This window comes from Cnephaeus nilssonii (genome assembly GCF_951640355.1).
Source record: "Cnephaeus nilssonii genome assembly, chromosome: 6".
Taxonomy (NCBI): domain Eukaryota; kingdom Metazoa; phylum Chordata; class Mammalia; order Chiroptera; family Vespertilionidae; genus Cnephaeus; species Cnephaeus nilssonii.
Window position 1 is genome coordinate 4,716,695 of NC_137077.1, and position 23,011 is coordinate 4,739,705.

The 23,011-nt window shown below is 40.4% G+C and overlaps 1 protein-coding gene across 2 annotated transcripts in view; it reads left to right on the plus strand.

The window, feature by feature from the left end:
* Window positions 1–803: 803 nt before the first annotated feature.
* MRTFA (myocardin related transcription factor A) overlaps window positions 804–23,011 on the plus strand; it is a 101,099-nt gene continuing 78,891 nt past the window's right edge. The window contains exon 1 of one of the 2 annotated variants that reach the window (XM_079774276.1): window positions 804–2,140. In XM_079774276.1, coding sequence (XP_079630402.1) covers window positions 2,095–2,140 — 46 coding nt within the window. In that variant the 5' untranslated portion in view covers window positions 804–2,094. The remainder of the gene's footprint in view (window positions 2,141–23,011) is intronic. The other variant, XM_079774275.1, reaches the window with a different exon arrangement.

Sequence of the window (23,011 nt, forward strand, 5' to 3'; positions counted from 1 at the left end):
CCCACATAGGGACAAAGGGATGACTCAACCTTTTAGGGATGCTTTTCCTTTAGTTCCTAACCTCTGACCAGACTATCTATGTAGTATGAGAGTTGAAATTTATCCATTTTTCATAAGACAATTTGTGAGCTTGTTTGCCAGAAGGGGCCAGAGGGAATGATTCTGTCTTTCCAGAGCAGCATTTAGCCCACACTGGCTGCCACTCTGTTGCCTGTTGAGTCATTCCCACAGTTCTATATAGAGCTTTTCTTTCAAACATGATGTTCTTGGAGTGAGAAAGAAAGGAAGTTTTTTCTCTCCGCCATAGAATCTCTCCCCCCACCCCCCAAATTTGCATTGCTTTTCTTTTCTAATAACAAAATATTGCCTTCAGTCATTCTGAAAGTGTTCTCTTTTAAAGTGTTTTGGTACTTTAATTTATCATTTGTTTGACTATGTGAGCATTTAGGCATTCACTGGGCTGAGTTTGCAGCAGTAGGCTCTCAAAATACAGGCTGATACTTTACCAGAAAGATTGAGGAATTCTAGGTAAACATACTAAACATGGATTTCTATACACATTTTAAAAATTTATTTAAGAGAGAGAGGAAGGAGGGGAGGGAGGGGGGAGGGGGGAGGGAGGGGGCGAGAGAGAGAGAGAGAGAGAGAGAGAGAGAGAGAGAGAATAAAAACATCAGTTTGTTTTTCCACTTATTTATGAATTCATTGGTTGATTCTTGTATTTGCCCTGACTGGGGATCAAACCTGCAATGTTGGCATATTGGGACCATGCTCTAACCAACTGAACTCCCCGGCCAGGGCCTAAACATGGATTTCTAGTTTTGAGCTATTTAAAACTTAATTAAATATGGTAAAAGCATCTGATTATTCTTATTGAATATCTGTTAGTAAAAAGTAGTATGAAGGGAGCTTTTAATTTTGGATAACTGGAAATTGCTATAATTTAGAAGGATTTCAGTTGGTTTGTTTTTTTGCAATGGAAGGTAAAGTGCCCATGTTCGTCCTTATTCAGAAGATCCTGCTTTGTGCTAGTAGAAAAATAATTGAAGTTTCTTTATCAGAAAAAGGAAATTCTTATGTCTTGAAACTGCCTTCTTATATGTTCCATACATTCAACAAGACCATAAAGTATTTTATGCCTTCTTATATGTTCCATACATTCAACAAGACCATAAAGTATTTTAGAAAAGTCAAATAACATCAGTAAGCTGTCTAGTCACAGATCACATTTCTCACTTAGGAACAAGTTAGAAGCTCTTCTAGGGGATTGGCAGATCTGAAAGACAGATTACAGCTTTGGAATGCATTCAGGTGACTTAAAGAAATTTAAACTTTATTGTTGAAAGTATTACTTATGTCCCCTCAGATGACTTTTTGAAACAGATATTTTATTTGGAGTGGGAGTGGAAAAATAGTTGAGCTTCTGTAGTTAAATATTCAAGTTCCTTAGCCTGTTATCTATAAATATCACAGATGAAAAAGCCATTGGAACCATTTTTCATAAAATGAACTCACCATACATGCATATTTATATGTATGTATATATATATATATATGTTTCTATATACCTAATCCTCATCCTCACCTCCTATCAGTGGGTCAGTAATTGGGCTGTCTCTTTCACAAGACTGAGGGATTCTGTTTAATCTGTTGCTCTAAATTGCATAGAAGCAGAGTCTCTTATACTAAGATTTTGAATAAAACCTCAACTTCCCTTTTTAAAAAGAGAGGGGGGCGGGGAAGCAGTTAATTGGTTTTCTGAATATCTCTTTCTGTATTTCTCTCTCCTCCCCCCAGAGACAAATAGCAAGGGGAGGAGCTCACTCACTGTTCTAACCACACTTCATATGTCTTAACTTGAGAGCTCTCTTGGTTTCCTGTCGGCAGTAATTCAACTCTGTGTCATCTTAACTTGCCTGAAGGGTGGATAAACTGGTAACTGCACTGAGAAGGGGAGTTCTCACAGTCTGCTTTGAGCATAAGGCATGAGATTGAATTTATGAAAGCTTCGGTAGCCTCTGAAAACATCTTTCTTCTGCGACTTTGAATTTTTTCATTATATTTGTGAACTGTTGTTTTTGAGAAGAATTTGTCATGACTCTACTGGAACCTGAGATGTTAATGATGGCTGTGCAGTCCGGTAATTTCCCATATTTCCTGCAAATCCTATTTGCCATAGGTTTCTTAAAAAAGGTTGGGAATATTTGTGCTAGGATTGGATGGAGATGGGGAGGAACATAGGGGTTAAGATTAATGTTCCAGTAAATGTATGTGTTTTCAGATTTTTATTGCAAAAAAAATTATTTTTCTAATTGCAAATTCTGATTATTCAGACATAGCTTTGAATTAGATGTTTACTGACCTTAAAACTGTTCAGTGAGGAGACTTATGTGGGGAAAAAATAACTATCTTCCTTTAATCAATTATTTTATCATCTGTGGCACTGCTTTTAATGTAAGATAATTAACTTGTTTTTGTTGTTTTATACATTATTGTCTTCAGGCAGTAATCTATACTCTATTTTTATGTCTTTATGTGAAAGCATATTTAAAATTTTTTTCCTAGCTGTTCTTTCTCTCTTGTGGTATAACCTTCGTTCTATTTCGTGTTTTGGGTCTTTGGAAATGCTCTTGATAACACATAGGATTAGGACTCTTAAGTTTTAGAGATGGGAAAGTTTGAGCAAGGAGACAGAAAACAAAGAATTTTTGAAATTCTCTAAAAACAGTCTCCCCAACTCAAAAAGTATCTTAAAACATTTTAAATTCCAGTTTGTTTTTAATGGTTTGTTTTACTTTTAGTGTTTTTAAACTTATAAGTTAGACATCTAAAAATAGGGAATGTTCTTTTGTTATTTTTAGACTTCTGCTAAAATGTAGTCTAGTGTTTTCCTGTTTTACAGCATAGCTTGATAGATTCGTACAAGTGGCATTTGAGGATCTCTTCCCATCCACTGGCCTTTACTCAAAGGAGAATGAGACTCCTTGGTTCTGGAAGATACTGTCTCTGGCAGAATTGGTCTCACTGTTTTCCTTGGGGAGTGATTAGATAGTATGTTGAAAGACACAGATATCCATCTGAAGATAGGATCAGATGCTATCTGGCTAAGCTTATGGACAGGTAAGGGGCAAAGAGAAAAGATATTGCTATTCTTTTTTTTTTTTTTTTTTTTACAAAGAAGACCGTGGATGAGACATTTAATTAAGTTTTTCTGTTTATAATATGCTATGTGTTCCAGGTTGCCTTTCCTTTTCCTCCCCCAAATCTGTTGAGCTCTATGTTCTAAACAAGATAATGTGCTTATCTGAATGTTTCCCATCTGTCTTTGATGAAATAGCTCCCAGTTACACTGACTCAATTATTTTTTCCTTTCTGTACTCTAGTTCTCTGCTGTCTGCGGGCAAGTGCATGGTTCATCTTAGGGAGTAGATGTTAGCATTTGAACTCTCTCTCCCTTCTTTGATCATCTTTTACTTACAGATCACCTCAGTCTAATCACTTTTCTTAATAAAGGTTAAAAGATTGTTTGCTTTCTCCTAAAGGGTCTCACTCTTCCCAGCTGGATAAGGGAAAGGGATTTACTTGTTTTCTTGTCTTGCCTAAGAGCTGTTTTTCCTATGACATATGTTGGGCAGAGCTAGCCACCCATCTGTTGGACCAACTAACTACTTCATAAAACTTTCAGAGGATAATAGTATGTAAGACAAGTATAGATGAAATTGGCAAGGGTGTTGCAAACAGGTAGAATGAAAGGTCTGCAGAGAACAGCATGTATGTGGACCTCTTTGTTTTGCCTGTGTGTGTAAAAGAGAAACGGTATAGGAAGGAGTAATAGGAAACCTATTTCTATAATAGTTGTGATTCCTAAATGTTCAAAAAATTTAATAATGTGTTGGTTTTGTGAAATTGTTACTGTTTTCTTCTGAAGCTCTACCCTTCAGAAGAAGTTATGAAATATAATAGTAATCTGACAGTTAAATTTATGATGGAAAGTGAAAAAGCATCTGTTATGAAGCCTTAATAAACCAAAAGCCAACTTTTTTTTTTTAAGTTGACATTTAGACTATGTGAGCAATATATTTTCTAGCAGTAAAATATTTGGGACCTCCATTAATATATGCTTTTTAGGTGAAACTACTGTTTAATAAGATTTTAAAGTAGTTAAACCTCTTTAAGAAAAAATTCAAGATGCAAAAGTTTTTACCCTACATTAAACTTTAGGATACTGAATATTATATAGCAAAGTTCCAGGGTTCATTGTGTACTTACTGACAGTTTTCATTTAGTATTTGGAGCTTGGGGATTTTGGTGAGGCATATTTGCACAGAAAGACTTTCATCTTACTTACTGGTGGTGGTTTCTTACTGACTGTTTGAGATCCAGTTCAGATACTGCCTTTCTTTGAAACCTCTCTCAATAGAGTCAGCCCTTCCTCCTGTTTGTTCCCTAGTACCACTTTTACAATGTAGACTAATTATCATTTTTTACCTGCCTCCCTAAACTATTGACTTCTCAAAGGCAATATGTTAACCTATATACTGGCTCCTGACACTGGCACATAAAGACCCTTAGAAAAAAATTTTTTTTAAATGAATGAAAATGGTTCGACATACTTCCCCTAATAGGCATAAGCCTTTTTAAATCAGGAATTTATTGAAGTGTTTTGGGATCTGTTTTTGCATTAAGAAATAAATCCATTTCTAACCACCATCCTGTATCTTAGCCAATCCTTTCAAAGCAGGCGCTGTTGACAGCAGAACTTTCAAAATTGAGATTCTTCTACATCTCAGGATGTGCAGTGTGCCCTGTCTGTCTGCCTGTGAAGACAGGGCACACTGCTACATCTAAGTGTTCTGATCAAGCACAGGTACAGGATTAAAGCATCTATTACCATTCTGGAAACCTATCTAGATCCTTGTGATTAGAAAACTGATGATCTTAGATGGATATTTGGGATTTCTGAAGCTAACATTAAGGAAATATTGGGACACAGTACTATGTCTCATGTATTTTAGAACAGTGAAATTCTGGGGTTCAGCTCTTCTCAGCTAATATGTAAGGCTTTGACCAGGCAGGCCTTATCCCAGCATTCAGCCAGTGCAGTCTTATTAATTTACTAGAGTCCTGGTACATGACATTTGTGTACTAGGGGGATGAGGGGGGCATCCCTCAGCCTGACTTGCACCCTCTTGCAGTCTGGGACCCCCTGAGGGGTCCTTAGCGCTGCTGGGTAGGCAGGAGAAGCTCCTGCCACCGCCGCTTGCTCACCAGCCGTGATCCCTGCTTCTGGCTTAGTCAGAAGCCGGGCTCGCTGCTCCTTAGCGCTGCCTCGGAGGTGGGAGAGGCTCGCCAGCCACTGCTGCTGCGCTCGCCAGCCGTGAGCCCGGCTTCTGGCTGAGTGGCGTTCCCCCTGTGGGAGCGCACTGACCACCAGGGGGCAGCGCCTGCGTTGAGTGTCTGCCCCCTGTGATCAGTGTGTGTCATAGTGACTGGTCGTTCTGCCATTCGGTCAATTTGCATATCAGCCTTTTATTATATAGGATAACTCTGGTAGTGAGACAGAGTTCCCTTGTAGAGAGAAGTATTGAAGCAGTTCCCTAGGTATGCTTTGGTCCCTGACATACACCTGATCTTGATGAGGCACAGTCAGGGAGTCAGTTTGTTCTTTCTGTCTCTTTTGTGCACATATGTGCACACATCCACCCACTCTCATGCACTGCACCCAGACACACACACACTACCCACACCCTACCCTCCAACCCCATGCTTATCTATGTATAGCATATCTCTGGAAGTAACTAGTAACAGTGACTTCCTCATGGGATTGGAATAGAAGAGAATTTTTGTCCCACAAATCAATTGAGTTCTCTTTTAAGTTTATTATGATTATGGAACACCCTGTAAATGTGAAAGAATAGAGTCCAACAATATACACAGTGCATGAACCCATGGACACATTATATAACCTAAGAAAGAGTACAATATACACTGAAATCTCTAATTGCCCTCTTTGATTTATCCCTTAGAAACAGATTTGTTTGCTTTAAATTTTTTTTTAATCTTTATTGTTGAAAGTATTACGTATGTCCCCTTTTTTTCCTATTGACCCCCTCTACCCTGACCCCCCTCCCTAGGCCTTCACCACGCCATTGTCTGTGTCCATGGGTTATACATATATTCACATAAGTTCTTTGGTTAATCCCCTCTCCCCCTGTTTTGGTTGAGCGTTGACCCATGAACTAGGAGGTCATGGTTCAATTCCCAGTTGGGGCACAATCCCCAGTGTGGGTGTGCAGGAGGTGGCTGATCAATGATTATCTCTTATTGACCTCTCTCTCTCTCTCTCTCTCTCTCTCTCTCTCTCTCTCCCCCTCTCCCCCTCTCTTCCCCTCTCCCCCTCTCCCCCTCTCCCCCCCTCTCCCCCTCTCCCCCTCTCCCCCCTCTCCCCCCTCTCCCCCCTCCCTCCCCTCCCTCCCTCCATCTCTAAAATCAATAAAAACATGTTAAAAAAAAAACAAACGAACAGTGCCTGGGTGTCCACTTCCTGCCCCTAAGAACTGGAGTCAGATGCTACAGGCCCCATAGTTCTATGGTGGACCTCCATCTTGCCCTGTGTTCTCTGGCCTGGGTGATGATCTCATACCTTGATGATGATCTCAGAAGACAGGTAGGCAGACAGACAGCTGTTGTCATCAGTGTTCTGGATTACATCTTACTCCCCTTTCTCTGACTCATTGATTTATCTGGGATCCCCTTAAGAGTTAGGACCCAGATCAAAGGAATCTGAATTCGTCTGTCTGTCTGTATCTTTTTTTCCTCCCTCTTGTTTCCTTTTGGATAAGGCAAGCTGTCAAGACCATGAACCACAGTTTTAGCTTTATTAGAACAGTGCCAAATTAAATAAAGATGAGTCTCCTGGTTTTGTGGGTGTGTGGTTTTTTTTTAGCTTCATTTTTATGATTACCACATGCATTATTTTTTAAAGGATTTTCTGTATAATAACAAGGAAAAAATACTAAAAAAACCCCATCAACAACAAAAATCAGTTTTCTCTGTCTTGCTCTCAACAAACTAAAGGGCACTATCTGGCTGAGCTCACGGTGTCAGGGGTCTTGGGCATCCTTCATCTCATGGCAGTCACTACTGACATATGTTCATTTAAAATGAAAGTCAGATCATAGCCTTTCTCACTCCGAACCTGCCAGTGGTTCTCATTCACAGAAAAAGCTCAGGTCCTTATAGTGCCCACAGGGTTCTACGTGATCTGCCCCCACTCCTATAACTCTGCTGCATCTCCTCCTCTCGCTTGTTTATTCTGCCCTGGCCTAGTGGCCTCTTTGCTGTCCCCTGGGCCCCTCAGGGAATGCTTCTGTTTCAGGGCTGTGTACTTGCTGTTTCTTTCACTGGGAGCACTTTTTGCTGGTAGCCCCATGGCTTGCTCCCTCACCTTCTTCAGATCTTCGTTCAAATGCCACTTTCTCAGTTAGGCCTTCCCTGACCCACCCTATATTTTTAAATCCTGCTTTTATTTTTCTTCATGCTAGTTACCTGACAGAATATGTGACTTATTTGTTTGTTTATTGATTACTGCTCTCTCCCGACTAGAATATAAATACATCAAAGTACGGGGTTTCTCTCTCGTTTTCTGCTGTTTCCAATGCCTGTAAGGGTACCTCCACATAATATGTGCTTAATAGTAATTCTTGAATAAATGATTTACTAAAAAATGTGGAATATGTTTTAGGCACGTATGTTCCTGAGACCATGCATTTTAATTTTGTATCACATGCATTGCACTAACTAGTATAGTAGTTCTCAAAATGTGGTCTGGGGACCTCTCTGGGTGTCCTTTTCAGTGGGTGCAAGATTAAAACTTCATATATTTATACTAAAATTTTATTTGTCTTTTTTCCAATTGTTCTCTTATGAGTGTACAATGTATTTTTCTAGAGGTACATGATAGTCAATATCCCAACAAATTGAGTACAGAATCATGTGAAAATACAGCTGTCTTTTAGTAAATTATACACGAGATGAGCAAAAATGATAAAAGAGAGGCATTCTTTTCCCTGTTGTCTTTTCATTTTAGAAAATAATAGTATTTTTCATAAAAATATGTTAATATGTAGTGGGTTTGTTGCTAGTTTTAAAAGAAGAGTAAATCTTTTAAATGTTTTTCATTTTTATTTTTTAATTTCTTACATGAAAAGCATTGATATGTATAAACCACATAAACAAGTGTGTTATACATTAGCTTTTTGAAGTTCTCAATAACTATAAGAGGGTAAAGGATTCCTGACATTAAAAAGTTTGAGAAGAGTAGGGATAATGTTTAAGAGCACGAACTTTGGAGTCCAGGTTTCTTGGCTCTGCCACTAATTAACTGTGTGTCCTTGGTAACATTGGGTAAATTACTTAACCTCTCTGTACCTGTTATTTCATCTGTAAAACAGTAATCCTATCTAATAAAGAGGGAATATGCTAATTGACCCTCACACCATCATAAAGTTGCCCACAGCCATTAAGGAGGGAATATACTAATTGACTGCCACATCCTCAAAGATCTCGGCACCCACAGCCACAGATGGCGGCGCCCAGTTTTCTCAGCCCTGCCTGCCTCCAGAGTCCCCCAGTCCCCTCAGCCCCCCAGCCGTCCAGGGCCGGCCCGAGGTGCAGGCAAGTCTCGGATGGTGGCTGCCCAGCCGCCCAGGGCCACCCGAGACTCAGGTAACCAGGGCTGGCCAAGGCTTGCGCTGCCGGCAGTGGCAACAGCAGAGGTGTGATGGGGCGTCACCTTCCTCTGATCGCCGGATCACCTCCCGCCCCTGAGGGCTCCTGGACTGTGAGAAGGAGCAGGCCAGGCTGAGGTACCCCCCCCTCTCCAGTGCCTGAATTTTCATGCACCGGGCCTCTAGTATTATAATAGGAGAGCAAGAGAGAGTGTATGTGTGTGTGTTGTAGGTATGGATAAAAGAGAGAGAAAATGGCTGAAAACATAGTATCTTGGATTGGGAGCTAGAACTGTTAGTTTGGGACATCTGTAGTCAAAGCACTCCACTGACCAAACAATGTGTGATAAAGAGGCACTTCATCCCATTAAGCTGTTCCTTCTGACAGCCTAGTTTGTATAAATCCCGTTTTCATTTTTTCCCTTTGTTACTATTTTGTAAGATTTATTGAAATTTATCTTTGCAGTGTTTGTATTAGGCCATGTTCTTGGCAGAGCTGTAGATCCTTCCTATGCACACTGACTTACTCTCAATTTGCTGAACCTTTCAGATGTTTTTATAAAGTAAAAACACACTAAATTATTTTTTTGTTTCTGATGGGTTAGAATAATTTGAGATCTCTTAGGCATAAAGAGTGGTGTTGGTATAAATTTTAAAAAATTATTTGAAAGTAAATTTCTGTAATATATTTTGTTCTTTGACCTGAAGGTAGGTTGAAAATCCCGTAACAACCCATCTACTCTTTATCAGAAAGCCATAACTCATATTGCCTCATCTTTGCTTTATAAATAGGACCTAGAGCACTTAGTTCAAGCATTAAAATGTTAATTAGCCCTGGCTGGTATAGCTCAGTGGTAGAACATCAGCCAGAGCGCCACAGGGTCATTGGTTTGATTCCTGGTCAAGGGCACATACCTGGATTGCAGGTTCCTTTCATTCCCCCGCCCTGGTCAGGGCATGTGTGGGAGGCTACCAATTGATGTGTCTCTCTCACATTGCTATTTCTCTCTCTTTTTCTCCCCCCAATCCCTTCTTCCCTTCTTTCTCCCCTCCTTCTACTCGCTCTAAAAATCAATGCAAAAAATATTAACAACAAAAAAGCTAAATTGACCTTGACTTTCTGAGTTGTTATATTTCGTATGTTCTCTTGAGAATCAATTAGGTTATATTCCTCAAATCAGTGCCATAAAAATAATTTATAAAATATTTAGCTGTATAGAGTATTGAAAACTTGTAATATTAATATTAATTAGGCTGTCCAAATAGATACTATGCACTCAGTATTCTAACACCTTGCTACTTACTCATAGTGTGTTTCAAGGACTAGCAGCATCTGTATCACTTGGGAGCACTGTCTCAGGCTCCACCTTAGGCATGCAATCAGAATCTTCTCTTTAACAAGATCCTCAGGTGCACATTAAAGTTGAGAAGTATTGTTCCAACAGATACTTTATTGATCTTTTTTTGTTGTTGATGTGAACAGGTGAAATGATGATGTATTGATGTATTTCCTGAGTAGTAAGCACTGTTCAAAGTGATAAAAATCAGAAGATAGAACTACAATGGTTGGAAAGATTATATGATGTCTAATTACTATGGAAACATTGGATAAAATAGGAAACAAAAAAAAGGAAACTTGCTCTTAGTACAGTATTCACCATGTGATAAATGTTCACAATTCGACATCTTTTTAGGGTAAGTTTTCTTGGCTTTTGGAAGAAAGAATAGGTAATAGCTTCAGAAAAAAACACACATTTACTTGTTGTCTAGAAGTTAGGCTGCTTCTTCTCTGAACCATTGGAGCTTGCTGTTCAGGCCTGTGCTGTCTAAGGAGGGAAGGTACAGACCTTGCTGTTCAGGCCTGTGCTGTCTAAGGAGGGAAGGTACAGACCTTGCTGTTCAGGCCTATGCTGTCTAAGGTGGGAATAGCAGTGGTTTTGAGTATTTAGAAGTAGTGTTATTTCCTTTTTCTTTTCTTTGTTTAAATAAAAGTTGATACATCAGGGAAGGAAACCTTTTCAACAAAGAATGCTGAAAAAACTAGCTACCTATGTCCCCCCAAACTCCAAAAACAATGAATCAAAACAAAAATCCATTGATTCTTATTTCATACCATACATAAAAATTACCTTGAAATGGTTCACAGACATAAATGCAAAATCTAAAGGACACAAAGAGCATGAACTATAAAAGAAAAATTTTTAAATTGGACTTTATGAAGTTTAAACACATCGTTTCCTCTTTGTACATTGCTGAAAATAAAAAGACAAGCCATAGAGTGTGGAAAAAATATTCACATGTATCTGACAAAGGGGTTGTATCTATAATACATAAAAAACTCTTAAAACTAAAAAATAGGAAAAGACTTGATCAGACACTTCAAAAAAAATATGCAATGGCCAATAAGCACATGAAAAGATGCTCCAAAATCATTGGACATTAGGGAAATTTAAATTACAACCATGAGATACCACAACATATCCACTAGAATAATTAAAATTAAAAAGACTGACAGTACAACAAAAATAAGACTGACAATCCCTAGTGTTGGCAAGAATATGGAGCAATGGGAATTCATACACGACTGGTGGAATGTAAAACAGTATAATCATTTTGAAAAACAATTTGTTATTTCTTAAAAAGTTAAACATATTCAATAAATGGTGTTGGGAAAATTGGACATATACATGCAAAAAAATGAAACTAGACCACCACCTTACACCATACACAAAAATAAGCTCAAAATGGATAAAGGACTTATTAAACATAAGATGGGAAATCATAAAAATCTTAGACGAATCCATAGGCAGCAAAATACCAGACATATGTTGTAGCAATATCTTTACCGATACAGCTCCTGGGACTACATCAAAATAAAAAGCTTCTGCACAGCAAAAGAAGCCATCAACAAATCAACAAGAAAGCCCACTGCATGGGAGAACATATTTACCAATGTTATTTCCGATAAGGGTTTAATCTCCAAAATTTACAGGGAACTCATACAACTTAACAAAAGGAAGATAAACAATCCAATTAAAAATTAGGCAATGGACCTATATAGACACTTTTTGAAATAGGACATACAGAATGCCAAGAGACATATGAAAACATGCTGAAAGCCACTAATTATCTGAGAGATGCAAATCAAAACGACAATGAGGTACCATCTCACACCTGTCAGGATGACTATCATCAACATATCAACAAACAACAATTGCTGTCGAGGTTCAGCCACTGTGGAAAAGAGTAGGGAGTTTCCTCAAAAAATTAAAAATGGAACTCCCATTTGACCGACTAATCCCACTTCTAGCAATATATCCCAAGAAATCAGAAACACCAGTCAGAAAGGATATCTACACCTCATAGCAGCACAATTTACAATAGCTAAGATTTGGAAACAGCCTAAATGCCCATCAGCACTGAGTGGATTAAAAAAATGGTAGTACATCTACACAATGAAATACAACATTGCAGTGAAAAAGAAGGAACTCTTATCATTTGCAACAGCATAGATGGACCTGGAGAGCATTATGCTAAGTGAAATAAGCCAGTTGGGAAAAGATAAATATCACATGATCTCACTCAATTGTGGAATATAATGAATAACATAAACAAATGAACAAAAATAGAGCCAGAGTCATAGTCATCGAACAGACTGTCCAACCTAAGAAGGAAGGCAGGGGAGGGGATGGGGTAAGAGATTAACCAAAGGACTAGTATGCATGCATATGAGCATAACCAATGGACACAGACATAGTGGGGTGAGGGCATGTTCTGGGGGGTGGGAATGGCTGGGGAGAGGTCAATGGGGGTAGGGGGAAGGAGACTTGAAACAACAAAGAATTTAAATTAAAAAAGAGAATAAAGAAAAAAAACATATTTCCCACATAATTCTAACAATTCTCTTTCTAGGTCTTTACCTAAGAGAAATGGAAACATAGATTCATTTGTACATGAAGCTTCATAGGGGAGCTTTATTTTTAATGACCCCAAACTATCAACAGGTGAATTGATAAATTGTGGTACAACCATAAAGCAGAAAATTACTAGCAATAAAAATTAACAAAATATTGATTCATTTTAAAAAAGGATGAATTTCAACAACATTATGTGGAATGTAAGAAGCCAGACACAAGTGAGTGCACATTGAATGTCCATTTATATAATGTTCTTAGGAATGTTATTCAGCAATTAAGAAATTTTAAAAAGGATCATACTATCCTATATAATAAAAGGCCAGACCATAAGTGTAACAACCAGAAAGACCACTCAACGAGTCGCCATGAGATGCATTGACCACCTCTCGGTCCCTTCTCCCCCCGCCCTGCAGGCTCCAATTGCAACATGGCGAACGAACGGGGAACCACGGTGAACGGGGGGAGGGGGAGTGGCGGCGGGGCAGGACTGGGGACTATTGAGCGGCGGTGAGCATCCAATGGAAGCGGTGGCAAGCATCACAGGGTGGCAGTGGTGAGTGTCACGGAGCGTCACGGGGCGAGGAGCTTCACGGAGCGTCGTGGGGCGGTGGCCGGGAGCGTCGTGGGGCAGCTGTGGAGAGCGTCACAGAGCATCGCGGGGCGAGGAGCTACACGGAATATTGTGGGGCAGCAGTGGCAAGCGTGGCGGAGCGTCACAGAGCAGTTGCAAGGTGGTGGCAGGGAGCATCGTGGAGCTTCGCGGGGCGGTGAGCGTCGCGGGGCAGCGCAGGGTGTCACAGAGCATCGGACATGGTCCTGATCGCAGGATAGGCCTAGGGACTCTATTTGTGCACGATTTCGTGCGCTGGGCCTCTAGTTGATACATAGAATACCCTGGGCGAGTCTCCAGAGAATTATGCTGAGTGAAAAAGCCAGTCCCAAAAGGTTACATACTATATGATTCATTAATATCTATACTAATAAAAGGGTAATATGCTAATTAGACCGGGTCGACTGGCCATCTTCCAGACGTCCAACTTCCTTCCGGACAAAGCCATGGTGGGGGCTGAAGCAGAGGCAGTTAGGGGTGATCAGGCCAGCAGGGGAGGGCAGTTGGGAGCGAGGCCAGGCCGGCAGGGGAGGGCAGTTGGAGGCGAGATCAGGCTGGCAGGGGAGGGCAGTTGGGGGTGAGATCAGGCCGGCAGAGGAGGGCAGTTAGGGGCGATCAGGCAGGCAGGCAGAGAGGTTAGGGGCAATCAGGCCGGCAGTGGGGGGGCAAGGTAGGGGTGACAAGGCTGACGGGGGGACAAGGTAGGGGCTATCAGGCCAGCAGGCAGAGGGGTTAGGGGTGATGAGGCAGGCAGGCAGGCGAGTGGTTAGGAGCCAGTCATCCCAGATTGTGAGAGGGATGTCTGACTGCCGGATCAGGCAGGCAGGCAGGCAGGCAGGCGAGTGGTTAGGAGCCAGTTGTCCCAGATTGCGAGAGGGATGTCTGACTGCTGGTTTAGGCCCAATCCCTGTGGTACATCCCCTGAGGGGTCCCAGATTGAAGAGGGTGCAGGCCGGGCTGAGGAACCCCCCTCCATGCATGAATTTCGCGCACCGGGCCTCTAGTAACATAACATTATTAAAATGACAAAATTATAGATATGGAGAACAGATTGATGATTGTCAAGGGCTAGGGCAGATGTGGCTATAAAAGATCAACATGTGGGATCCTGGTAGTGTTGGAAATGTTCTGTATTTTGACTCTATCAATATCCATAATGTCTTGGTTGTAATGTTGCACTATAGTTTTGCAAGATGTTATAATTGTGGGGGAACTGGGTAAAGGATACATGAGATGGGATCTCACTGTATTATTTCTTAAAACTGCATACTAATCTATAAGTATCTCAAAATAATAAGTTTAATTAAAAAATGAAGACAGTTTGGCAGCTTTTTAAAAATCTAAACAGAGTTACCATACGACCCAGCAATTTTACTCCAAGGTATAGACCTAAGAAAATTGAAAAAATTTGCCCACACAAAATCTTGTACATGAATATTTATAGCAGCATTAGCCAAAAGTGGGAACAACCCAGATGTCTATCAGCTGATGAATGGATAAACAAAATGTGGTATTTCCTTACAATGGAATAGTATTCAGCCATAAAAAGGAATGATATACTTATATATTCTGTAAAATGAATGAACCTGGAAAACATGCTATGTGAATGAAGATAAGCACATATTGAACAACTCAGTTTATATGAAATGTCCAGAATAGGCAAATTCATAGAGACAAAGTAGATTAGTGGTGCAGGGCCTTGTGACAGGATGGGATGGGGAGTGACTGCCAGTGGATATGAGTTTCATTTGCAGGTAATGAAAATATTCTGGAATTAGATAATGGCGGTAGTTGCACAACTTTGGGAATATACTTACAACTACTGAATTATATATTTTGAGTGACTGAATTAAATGGTATGTGAATATCTCAATAAAAAAAAATTGTATGAGAAAAAATGCAGGTTCCTCTAGAGTGATAGACAACAAGCAGAAAATTGTTACCTGGGACCGGAAGTGGAAAGTGAAGATAACTACAAAGGGGCATAAGAGAACTTTAGGGGATGAAAATGTACACTGAGTGGCCAGATTATTATGATCTCTGGACGCATAATAATCTGGCCACTCAGTGTGTGTGTGTCTGTGTGTATGTGTATACACACACACACACATATATATATATATATACACACACACACACAACACACACACATATATTTTAGAGGCCTGGTGCTTGAATTCGTGCATGGGTGGGGTCCGGCCAGCCTGGCCAGGGGGAGGGGACATGGGCGGTTGGCTGGCCTGCCTGCTGGTCGAACTCCTGGTCAAGGGGATAATTTGCATGAGTTGCCAGATTATTATGCGTTCAGAGATCATAATAATCTGGCCACTCAGTGTATATCTTAATTGTCATAGTGGTTATGGTAGGTGTATACATTTGTCAAAACACATTGAACTGTATGCTTTAAATGGGCAAGGTTTATTATATCAAAATTAAACTTCAATAAAATTGATTTTAAATTTTATAAAAATTATCTCTAATTCTTGTAAGCTTAAAGTGACCTTTAGGTTAAAACTGTCTTTTATTAATATAGGCTAACAGCTGTTATAAATATTAACTTAGGGATTCTGACTTATATTGCTAATTTCTCTCTCCTTTTTCCATCTAGTCACTTTACAAAGTGAAATTAGATTAATCAGTTTTAGTCAGACTGTGCTCTTACACTTTTGAACTAGCATAATTCTGTTGCTGTGCTTTTTCAAAATCTGTGAGTGGGTGTAATTGTTCTAAATATTTTTAAACTTGTGGAACATTCTATTGGCATTTGCTTTTTTTCCTTTTATGTACAACAGAATAATGTTTCATTGGGTATTAAAAATCAGGCTGATTGCCTTTCACCTCCGCTGTGGAGCACCTGGAGCTAATTTGGGTTCTAGGAGGTTGAAGTTAAAGTGACTCTTCAAGGGAGTAAGCAAACGATGAAGAGGAGGTAGCACAGCTAGGTAATGCTAACAAACAAAACTAAGAAAATACCAAGTGTGTGAACTTCTTTTCCACCTACATCACCTCTGTCTCCCAACCCTGATACCTTGCCAGGAAATGTGCTATAATTACACAAAACCCTCCCAGGTTTGAGAACAGTTCTGGAAGATGATCACCAAGTTAGAAATACTAACGGTAGGTGGCTCCTGAACTTTCTCCCTGAGGTTTTCTTCCCCTGCCCTCACTCATTTTTGGGGCCTGATCATGCCCCAAACCAGGGGTTTGAGTATTTCCCACTTAAAATCTGCTCCACAGGTGGACAAATAATTTATTTTCCTTAAGCATAGCTGAGGCAGCCTTGTATTTTAAAAACAAACCATTAAGAACTAGTAGAAACCAAATAGGAAAGTGCAAAAAAATGTAAATGCCAAACACAACAGACACATTTCTCGATTATGGAATTTTAAGTGGGTTTTGTAAGAATTATAGCAAAATATAAATATATCCTATATAATAAAAGGCTAATATGCAAATAGACCGAACAGCAGAACAACCTGAACAACTGAACAACTGGTTGCTATGACGTGTGCTGACCACCACGGGGCGTGTGTGGAACATGGTGGGCATCAACTGCGGCGGGATGTTGGAGCATGCGAGTGGGGTGCCAGACCAAGGCGGGGCACTGGTCGCCATCATCCGGGCAAGCCTCTGGTGATTACTGAAAATTCTTTGCTCCCGCGTACTGCGGTCCTGCCTGGCACTTGCATCTGCTGCCAGTGCCGGCCCCGCTCGCACTGCTGCCAGCGCCGGAGCCGCCGCTTGCACCCACTGCCAGCGCTGGCCCTGCTCTCACCTGCAGTCAGCGCAGGAGCCTCCGCTCATACCTGCTGCTGGTGCCCGGCACTGGTCCTGATCGCTCGGCACCATCAGCGGGTGCGAGCGGCGGCTGCCAGCCCTGGTCATCCCCGAGGGTTTCTCCATCTCCCTCTCTTCCTGAGGGGTGATCGGGGCAGCAGCCGCCTCTTGCACCCACTGACAGCACCTGCCCCGCTCGCACCCGCTGCTAGTGCTGGCCCCAATTGCTCTGCGCCATCAGCGCATAGGAGCAGTGACAGGAGCAGGGCTGCTGGCAGACAGGGGACCGGGGGCTGCGGCGGGAGGGGCCAGGCAGGGGCACGGAGGAGGGGCCGAGCCCCGCCCCTGTGCCTACCCGCAGCCTAGCGACCCACAGTTCCTTTCAAGGTGCACGAATTCATGCACTGGGCCCCTCGTATTTAAAATAAAATAGTAGCTAACACTTAAATAGGATTTACCATATGCCAGACAGTGTCCCAAACTTCTTACATATGTTAACTCTTAATCTTTACAACAAAGATGCGAAATGGATGCTCTTACTACCCCTCCCCCACTTTTTTTGTTAATTCTCTATCCCCTTTTGCTTTTTTTGTTAATCCTCACTAGAGGATATTTTTTCCATTGATATTTAGAGAGAGTGGAAGGGAGGGAGTGAGGGTGGGGTGGGGGGAGACTGACAGACAGGGAGAGAGTGACACATGGATTGGTGGCCTCCCGCATGCATCCTACTGGGCCTGGATCAAACCTGACACCCAGGTACTTGCTCTTGACCAGAAATCGAAACAGTAACCCTTTGGTGTACAGGCCGACACTCTAACCACTGAGCTACCAGCCAGGGCTTATTATCCCCTTTAACAGATTATGAAATTGATGGTGCAAAGTAGATAAGGAATATGTGAAATGCTACACACCTGGTAAGTGATAGAGCTAAGATTCCATGTTCTTTACCACTACATTATGTTGCTTTCCATGTGAACTCAAAATCCTTTTATCCCCAAGTAATTATATAGTAATTGACAGGCTACCCAATTTGTCTAAGTTCCTTTGTCCCCTTCTCTCAAGACATAGACCTACCTGTCTTTTTTGCCCCCCTTCCTTCCCAGCCTTATTTTTCCCCTAGAACACTATGACATAATAGTTAAGAACAAAAAATACCTCTAACCTTTTGCTCTTTTTGAATACCTATATTAAATTCTGTTGTTCTAGACCTCCTCTCTGTATAGAGATGGCCTTTTTTTTTTTTCCTGCATTTAACTTATTTAGAAAGCTTTCCTACAAGCTCTAACCTCTGCCTAGAGCTTTCCTGGTTTTAACAGTGACTCTTGTACCTGTTCACAATGATCAGAAAGGATGCTGTTTTGAGTTACATGGCAGTAAGATTTCTAACTCTATACCCATGCCCAAACCAGCATCGTATGTTTGACACTAACTAAAACCTCCTGAGCGTCTTGCCATAAACGTGCCTTAGAAATTTTTTCCGACGTAGCAAATAGTTTCTGTGGGGGTGTGAGAGGGGCAAAGGGGGGATAAGGACACATATGTAATACCTTAATCAATAAAGAAATTTAAAAAAAAAAGTGAATTGAAACTGTATATCTATAGAATAGGAACATTTTCCATGTGAAGGTCCTTGCTGGCTCTGGAAAGAAAAAAGGTCCTGGCCTCCTTCCCCCTTTTCTTCTGAGCTCTGTAGTACTGAGCTTTCAGGAACTTCTTAACAGCCGAATTTTATTTCTGCTAAGTCAGTCCATGAGATGTTTGCAGATCTTTCATTAGTTTTATCCTGATCATCACCTTGGAGTTAGGCTTTTGGTCAACTGACTTGATTTTACTAAATTTATATTTACTTCCAATTAAGGTGGGTAGTATACTTTTTATTTTTATTTTTTAGAAAAGTCTAGGTGAATTTAAAGAAAAAATATGTTTTTGATGTACTCATAGAATTTGCTAGGTGTTTCATGAAAGGTGTTTTAGAATCTAGAAAAACATGGTCCCCACTTGCATAGGGATCGTATTCTGGTTTAGATAATATTTAGTCCTGAAGTCAGTATTTGTGCTTATGGACTAACAGGTGAGTGTCCCAAAGTGCATGGCCCCCCTTTTTCTTTCCCTGCCTACCTCTTCAGCTTCACTTCCTGTTCTTTGCCCTTTTACTTTCTAGATTCCATTCATCATTTTTTCTTCCCTCCTATTTCCTACCTGTTTTATTTATTCCTAGTCATCCTTCAGGTCTCAGAGAATGCCCCTCCTCTCCAGTGGTTTTCATTCTTTTTCTCTTTTCTTCACACACTTATACTTTGAGATTATACTTTATTTATGGGTGTGTTTTTTATTTTTTAATGTGTATTTCCCTTACTAGATAATAAACTCTATGAATGTAGGTATTATATCTGTTACTGTTCACTTTGTTTTACCCTTTTATATCCAGCATCTATCTAGTTTGATACCTAGTAGATGCTAAATAAATGTATGTTATTGAATGAATGAAGTGAGCATGAAATATTGGAAAGACTGGGAAGAAGAAAGCCACTCCTGGAGTATTTGGTATTCAGGTCCCCCAACCAAACTATTTCTCACAAAGCAAGTACAAACCGTCTTGCTAAGGATGACTCTAGTTCCTTTATAAAGATGTAGCAGCCATGTTTTTGTGTGCCATCTTTCCCTGTCCCTTATTAATTTTGAGAAAGGTGGTCCTCAATGTTCATGAAATGGTCAAGATATGTAAACCTACAGAGTATTCGTATTCCTATCACTAGATACTGTTCTGCTCAGGGTTGAACCAGAAATTGTATCTTATTTCAAGTAGGCCGCTAGCACATATTTGAGAGCCCTCTGTTCCGGTAATTGATTTGAAATTGATTTTTTTCTTTTTAATATACTTAGTTTTGACTCAGGATTTGGGATATCATCATGGCATATTTAACTCAAGTGACTTAACCATTTTTATTAAAATGGCAAGCATTCATTTTGAAACTTAATCACGTAAGCTCAAATCAAGAGTATTAGTGTCTGAGTACTTCTGCTCCCTGCCCGCTGGTTTCTTACTTCCTGCATCTCAGAGCACTTTTAAGGTGAAGATGGACAATTTTTATGAGATATGTGGTGCTCCTGAAAGCTCTTGGCTTAGTGTACTCAGTTTCAAAAATTCTTTTCATAAGGACGTCAGACAGCTTTAAATTTGGTGTGCTGGTGGTAGGATTAAAGTACCACAAACAGACTTCATTCCTTGGAAAACTTCCCTTCTAATTTCTTTTGTTACTTTAAGCTTTCTGAACTGTCTTTGTTCTTTGGAGGTGCTTAGAAATTTCTTTTCCTAACAAAAGAGTTACATAAAATAAGATTTAGAAAATTTGTAGTTTAACAAATGCTCTCATAAACTATTCATAATAAAGATGGATTGGTTCAAGTTTACAAATTACATTTAAGATTCAAATTGCTAAGTGGTGGTGTTATGGGTATGAGTTTCTTGGCTTTTCAGGATGTCATCCTTTTTAGCCTCTAGCTAAATATCAAGAGGCTACATGTTCAACCATAAAACTTAGCCTCTGCCAGCATTACATCAGTTCCACAAAACCTCATTGGCTAATTATCCCCTGGGACTGGGACATGGATTTGGCAGCTTGTGAAAGCTGCTTTTTCCAATTTCTCTCTTCCTGGCTGTGACATATCCCAAAGGAATGAAGTTGAGAAATAATCATCTTCTTTTGATAGTTCTCAACCTCTCATTCCCACAGTGGTTCTCATGGCCAGGGATAGAAGATTCCTTATTATTCCACTTGAATCCTATAGTTGATGATGTGTTCTTTACGTAGCGACCAATAAATGAGCTATGAGAAAGATGAGTGGCAAGGTACCTCTTGTACTTTGAGGTATGTTTCTGGATGGTTGTCTACCAGGATCCTAGTGCTTTGGTTAGGATCCTCTTTATATTACCTATTGGAAAGCTGAAAGTCCTCTATTGTGAACCAGTGGGGTCATCATCTGTGTTAGTTGACATTTGGTATAAGAATTAGTATACACATTTAACATCTCCTTTAATGAGCATCTATAAAATAACTTTCTGAGGACAACCTTGGATAGTAAAAAGAACTGTACGACCTTAAGCAATCCTCTTAATCTTTAGCCTCAAATTTTTCATTAAATAATTCTTCGAAAAATAAAGATGTAGTACCTGTTTCGTCTTCCTCAGAAAGTGTTGTAAGGATGGAATGAGATAACACGTGGACAATTTTACCAAGATTACCACTGAGCTCCTAGCCCAGTGGTCGGCAAACTGCGGCTCGCGAGCCACATGCGGCTCTTTGGCCCCTTGAGTGTGGCTCTTCCACAAAATACCATGGCCTGAGCGAGTCTATTTTAAAGAAGTGGCGTTAGAAGAAGTTTAAGTTTAAAAAATTTGGCTCTCAAAAGAAATTTCAGTCGTTGTACTGTTGATATTTGGCTCTGTTGACCAATGAGTTTGCCGACCACTGTCCTAGCCATGCTATTCAGTGAGCCCATTTTAGGCCTCTTACTTGATTTTTCTTTACCATTGGACCCTATTCGATGTTCTCTCCTCATTCTATATTACTTGGGGTTCTTTGTATAATCTTGATTAACCTAAGCATAAAATAATTTTTTTGAAAAGTATTGGATAGTGCATAGCTTAATAAAAAAGCTGGATAATAAAGGTCAGAAAGTGAGCAGAGGCCCTGGCTGGGTAGTTCAGTTGGTTTAGAGCATCTTCCCGATATGCCAAGGTTGAGGGTTCAAACTCTGGTCAGGGCGCATACAAGAACCAACAAATGAATGCATAATAAGTGGAACAACAAGTCAATGTTCCTCTCTCTCTCTCTCTCCCCCTTCCTTTCTCTAAAATCACTAAATAAAAATTTTTAAAATAAAATGTACAGAAATAAGCACATTTAAAACAGTGATGACCATGTCACAGAACCGGTCTGCTGAGGACTCTTTCACTGGCACTGCTCACTGGATCTTCTTTGCCATTGCTGCTGGCCTGGTCTCCAACGAACTCCTGTTGCTGTTAGCATTGCCACCAGTAGACACTTGTGGCAGTGCCATGAATAATTTCTGATTATATTTTCCACCTTTGTGTCATTCCCCCAATTTTTAAATTTCTAAATGGGAGGACCTTGTTGGCTAGACTTGGGCTGTGTTTGTGAACTAGATGCCAGTATGCTGAGAGAGGGACTATCTGTTCCTCTTCAGCTTCCGTAGTAATAAGAGGGGCCTGCCTTCCCCCTATCGTGGAATTTCCCCCAAATGGAAAAGGCATTCACATCCTGGGCAATTAAACTATAGACACCATTCTCTCTCCAGTTTGCCTTCTGTCTCTCAGCCTACTCATCCTGCTTCTCTAAGTATTTCCCAGGGTTAGTCCTTGACTTTTTTTTCTTCTCAGCCTATGCCGCCCTATACATTCTCTCTAGCAATCTCATCCCAACTTGTGGTTTCAGCTATCACCTATCAGGATGTCTGTATCTGTATCTCTAGGGCATCTGTATCTGTATCCTGAGCTCTGGATTCATTTAATCTGTGAATTCTTCCCACGTAGACATCTAGATGACTCATAAACACTTCAGCCTTTTACATAGTTAAAATTGATGTCATCATTCCAGGACTACCCCTGCATTCCCTAACTCAGTACCAGTTGCCTAACCAGAAAACTAGGAGTCATTCTTAATTCTTCTTTTCCTATATTCCTCACATCTATTTAGTATCTGAGCTCTGTAGATTGTACCTCTATTTAGACTTCTATTTTGTCTCATTGCCCTAGATCAGACTCTGATAATTTCTCACTGTGGTTTCAGTAGCCTTCCTATTGGTCTCCCGCCTATAACCTGACTCTTCTAATCTGTCATTTTTACAGCTGCCAACCTACTTTTTCCTACAGTCAGTTCTAATAATTTTCTTTTCAGAATTATTCAACTTCTTGTGGGGTAAAATTTAAACTATTATATTTGTCTATTTGGCTTCCG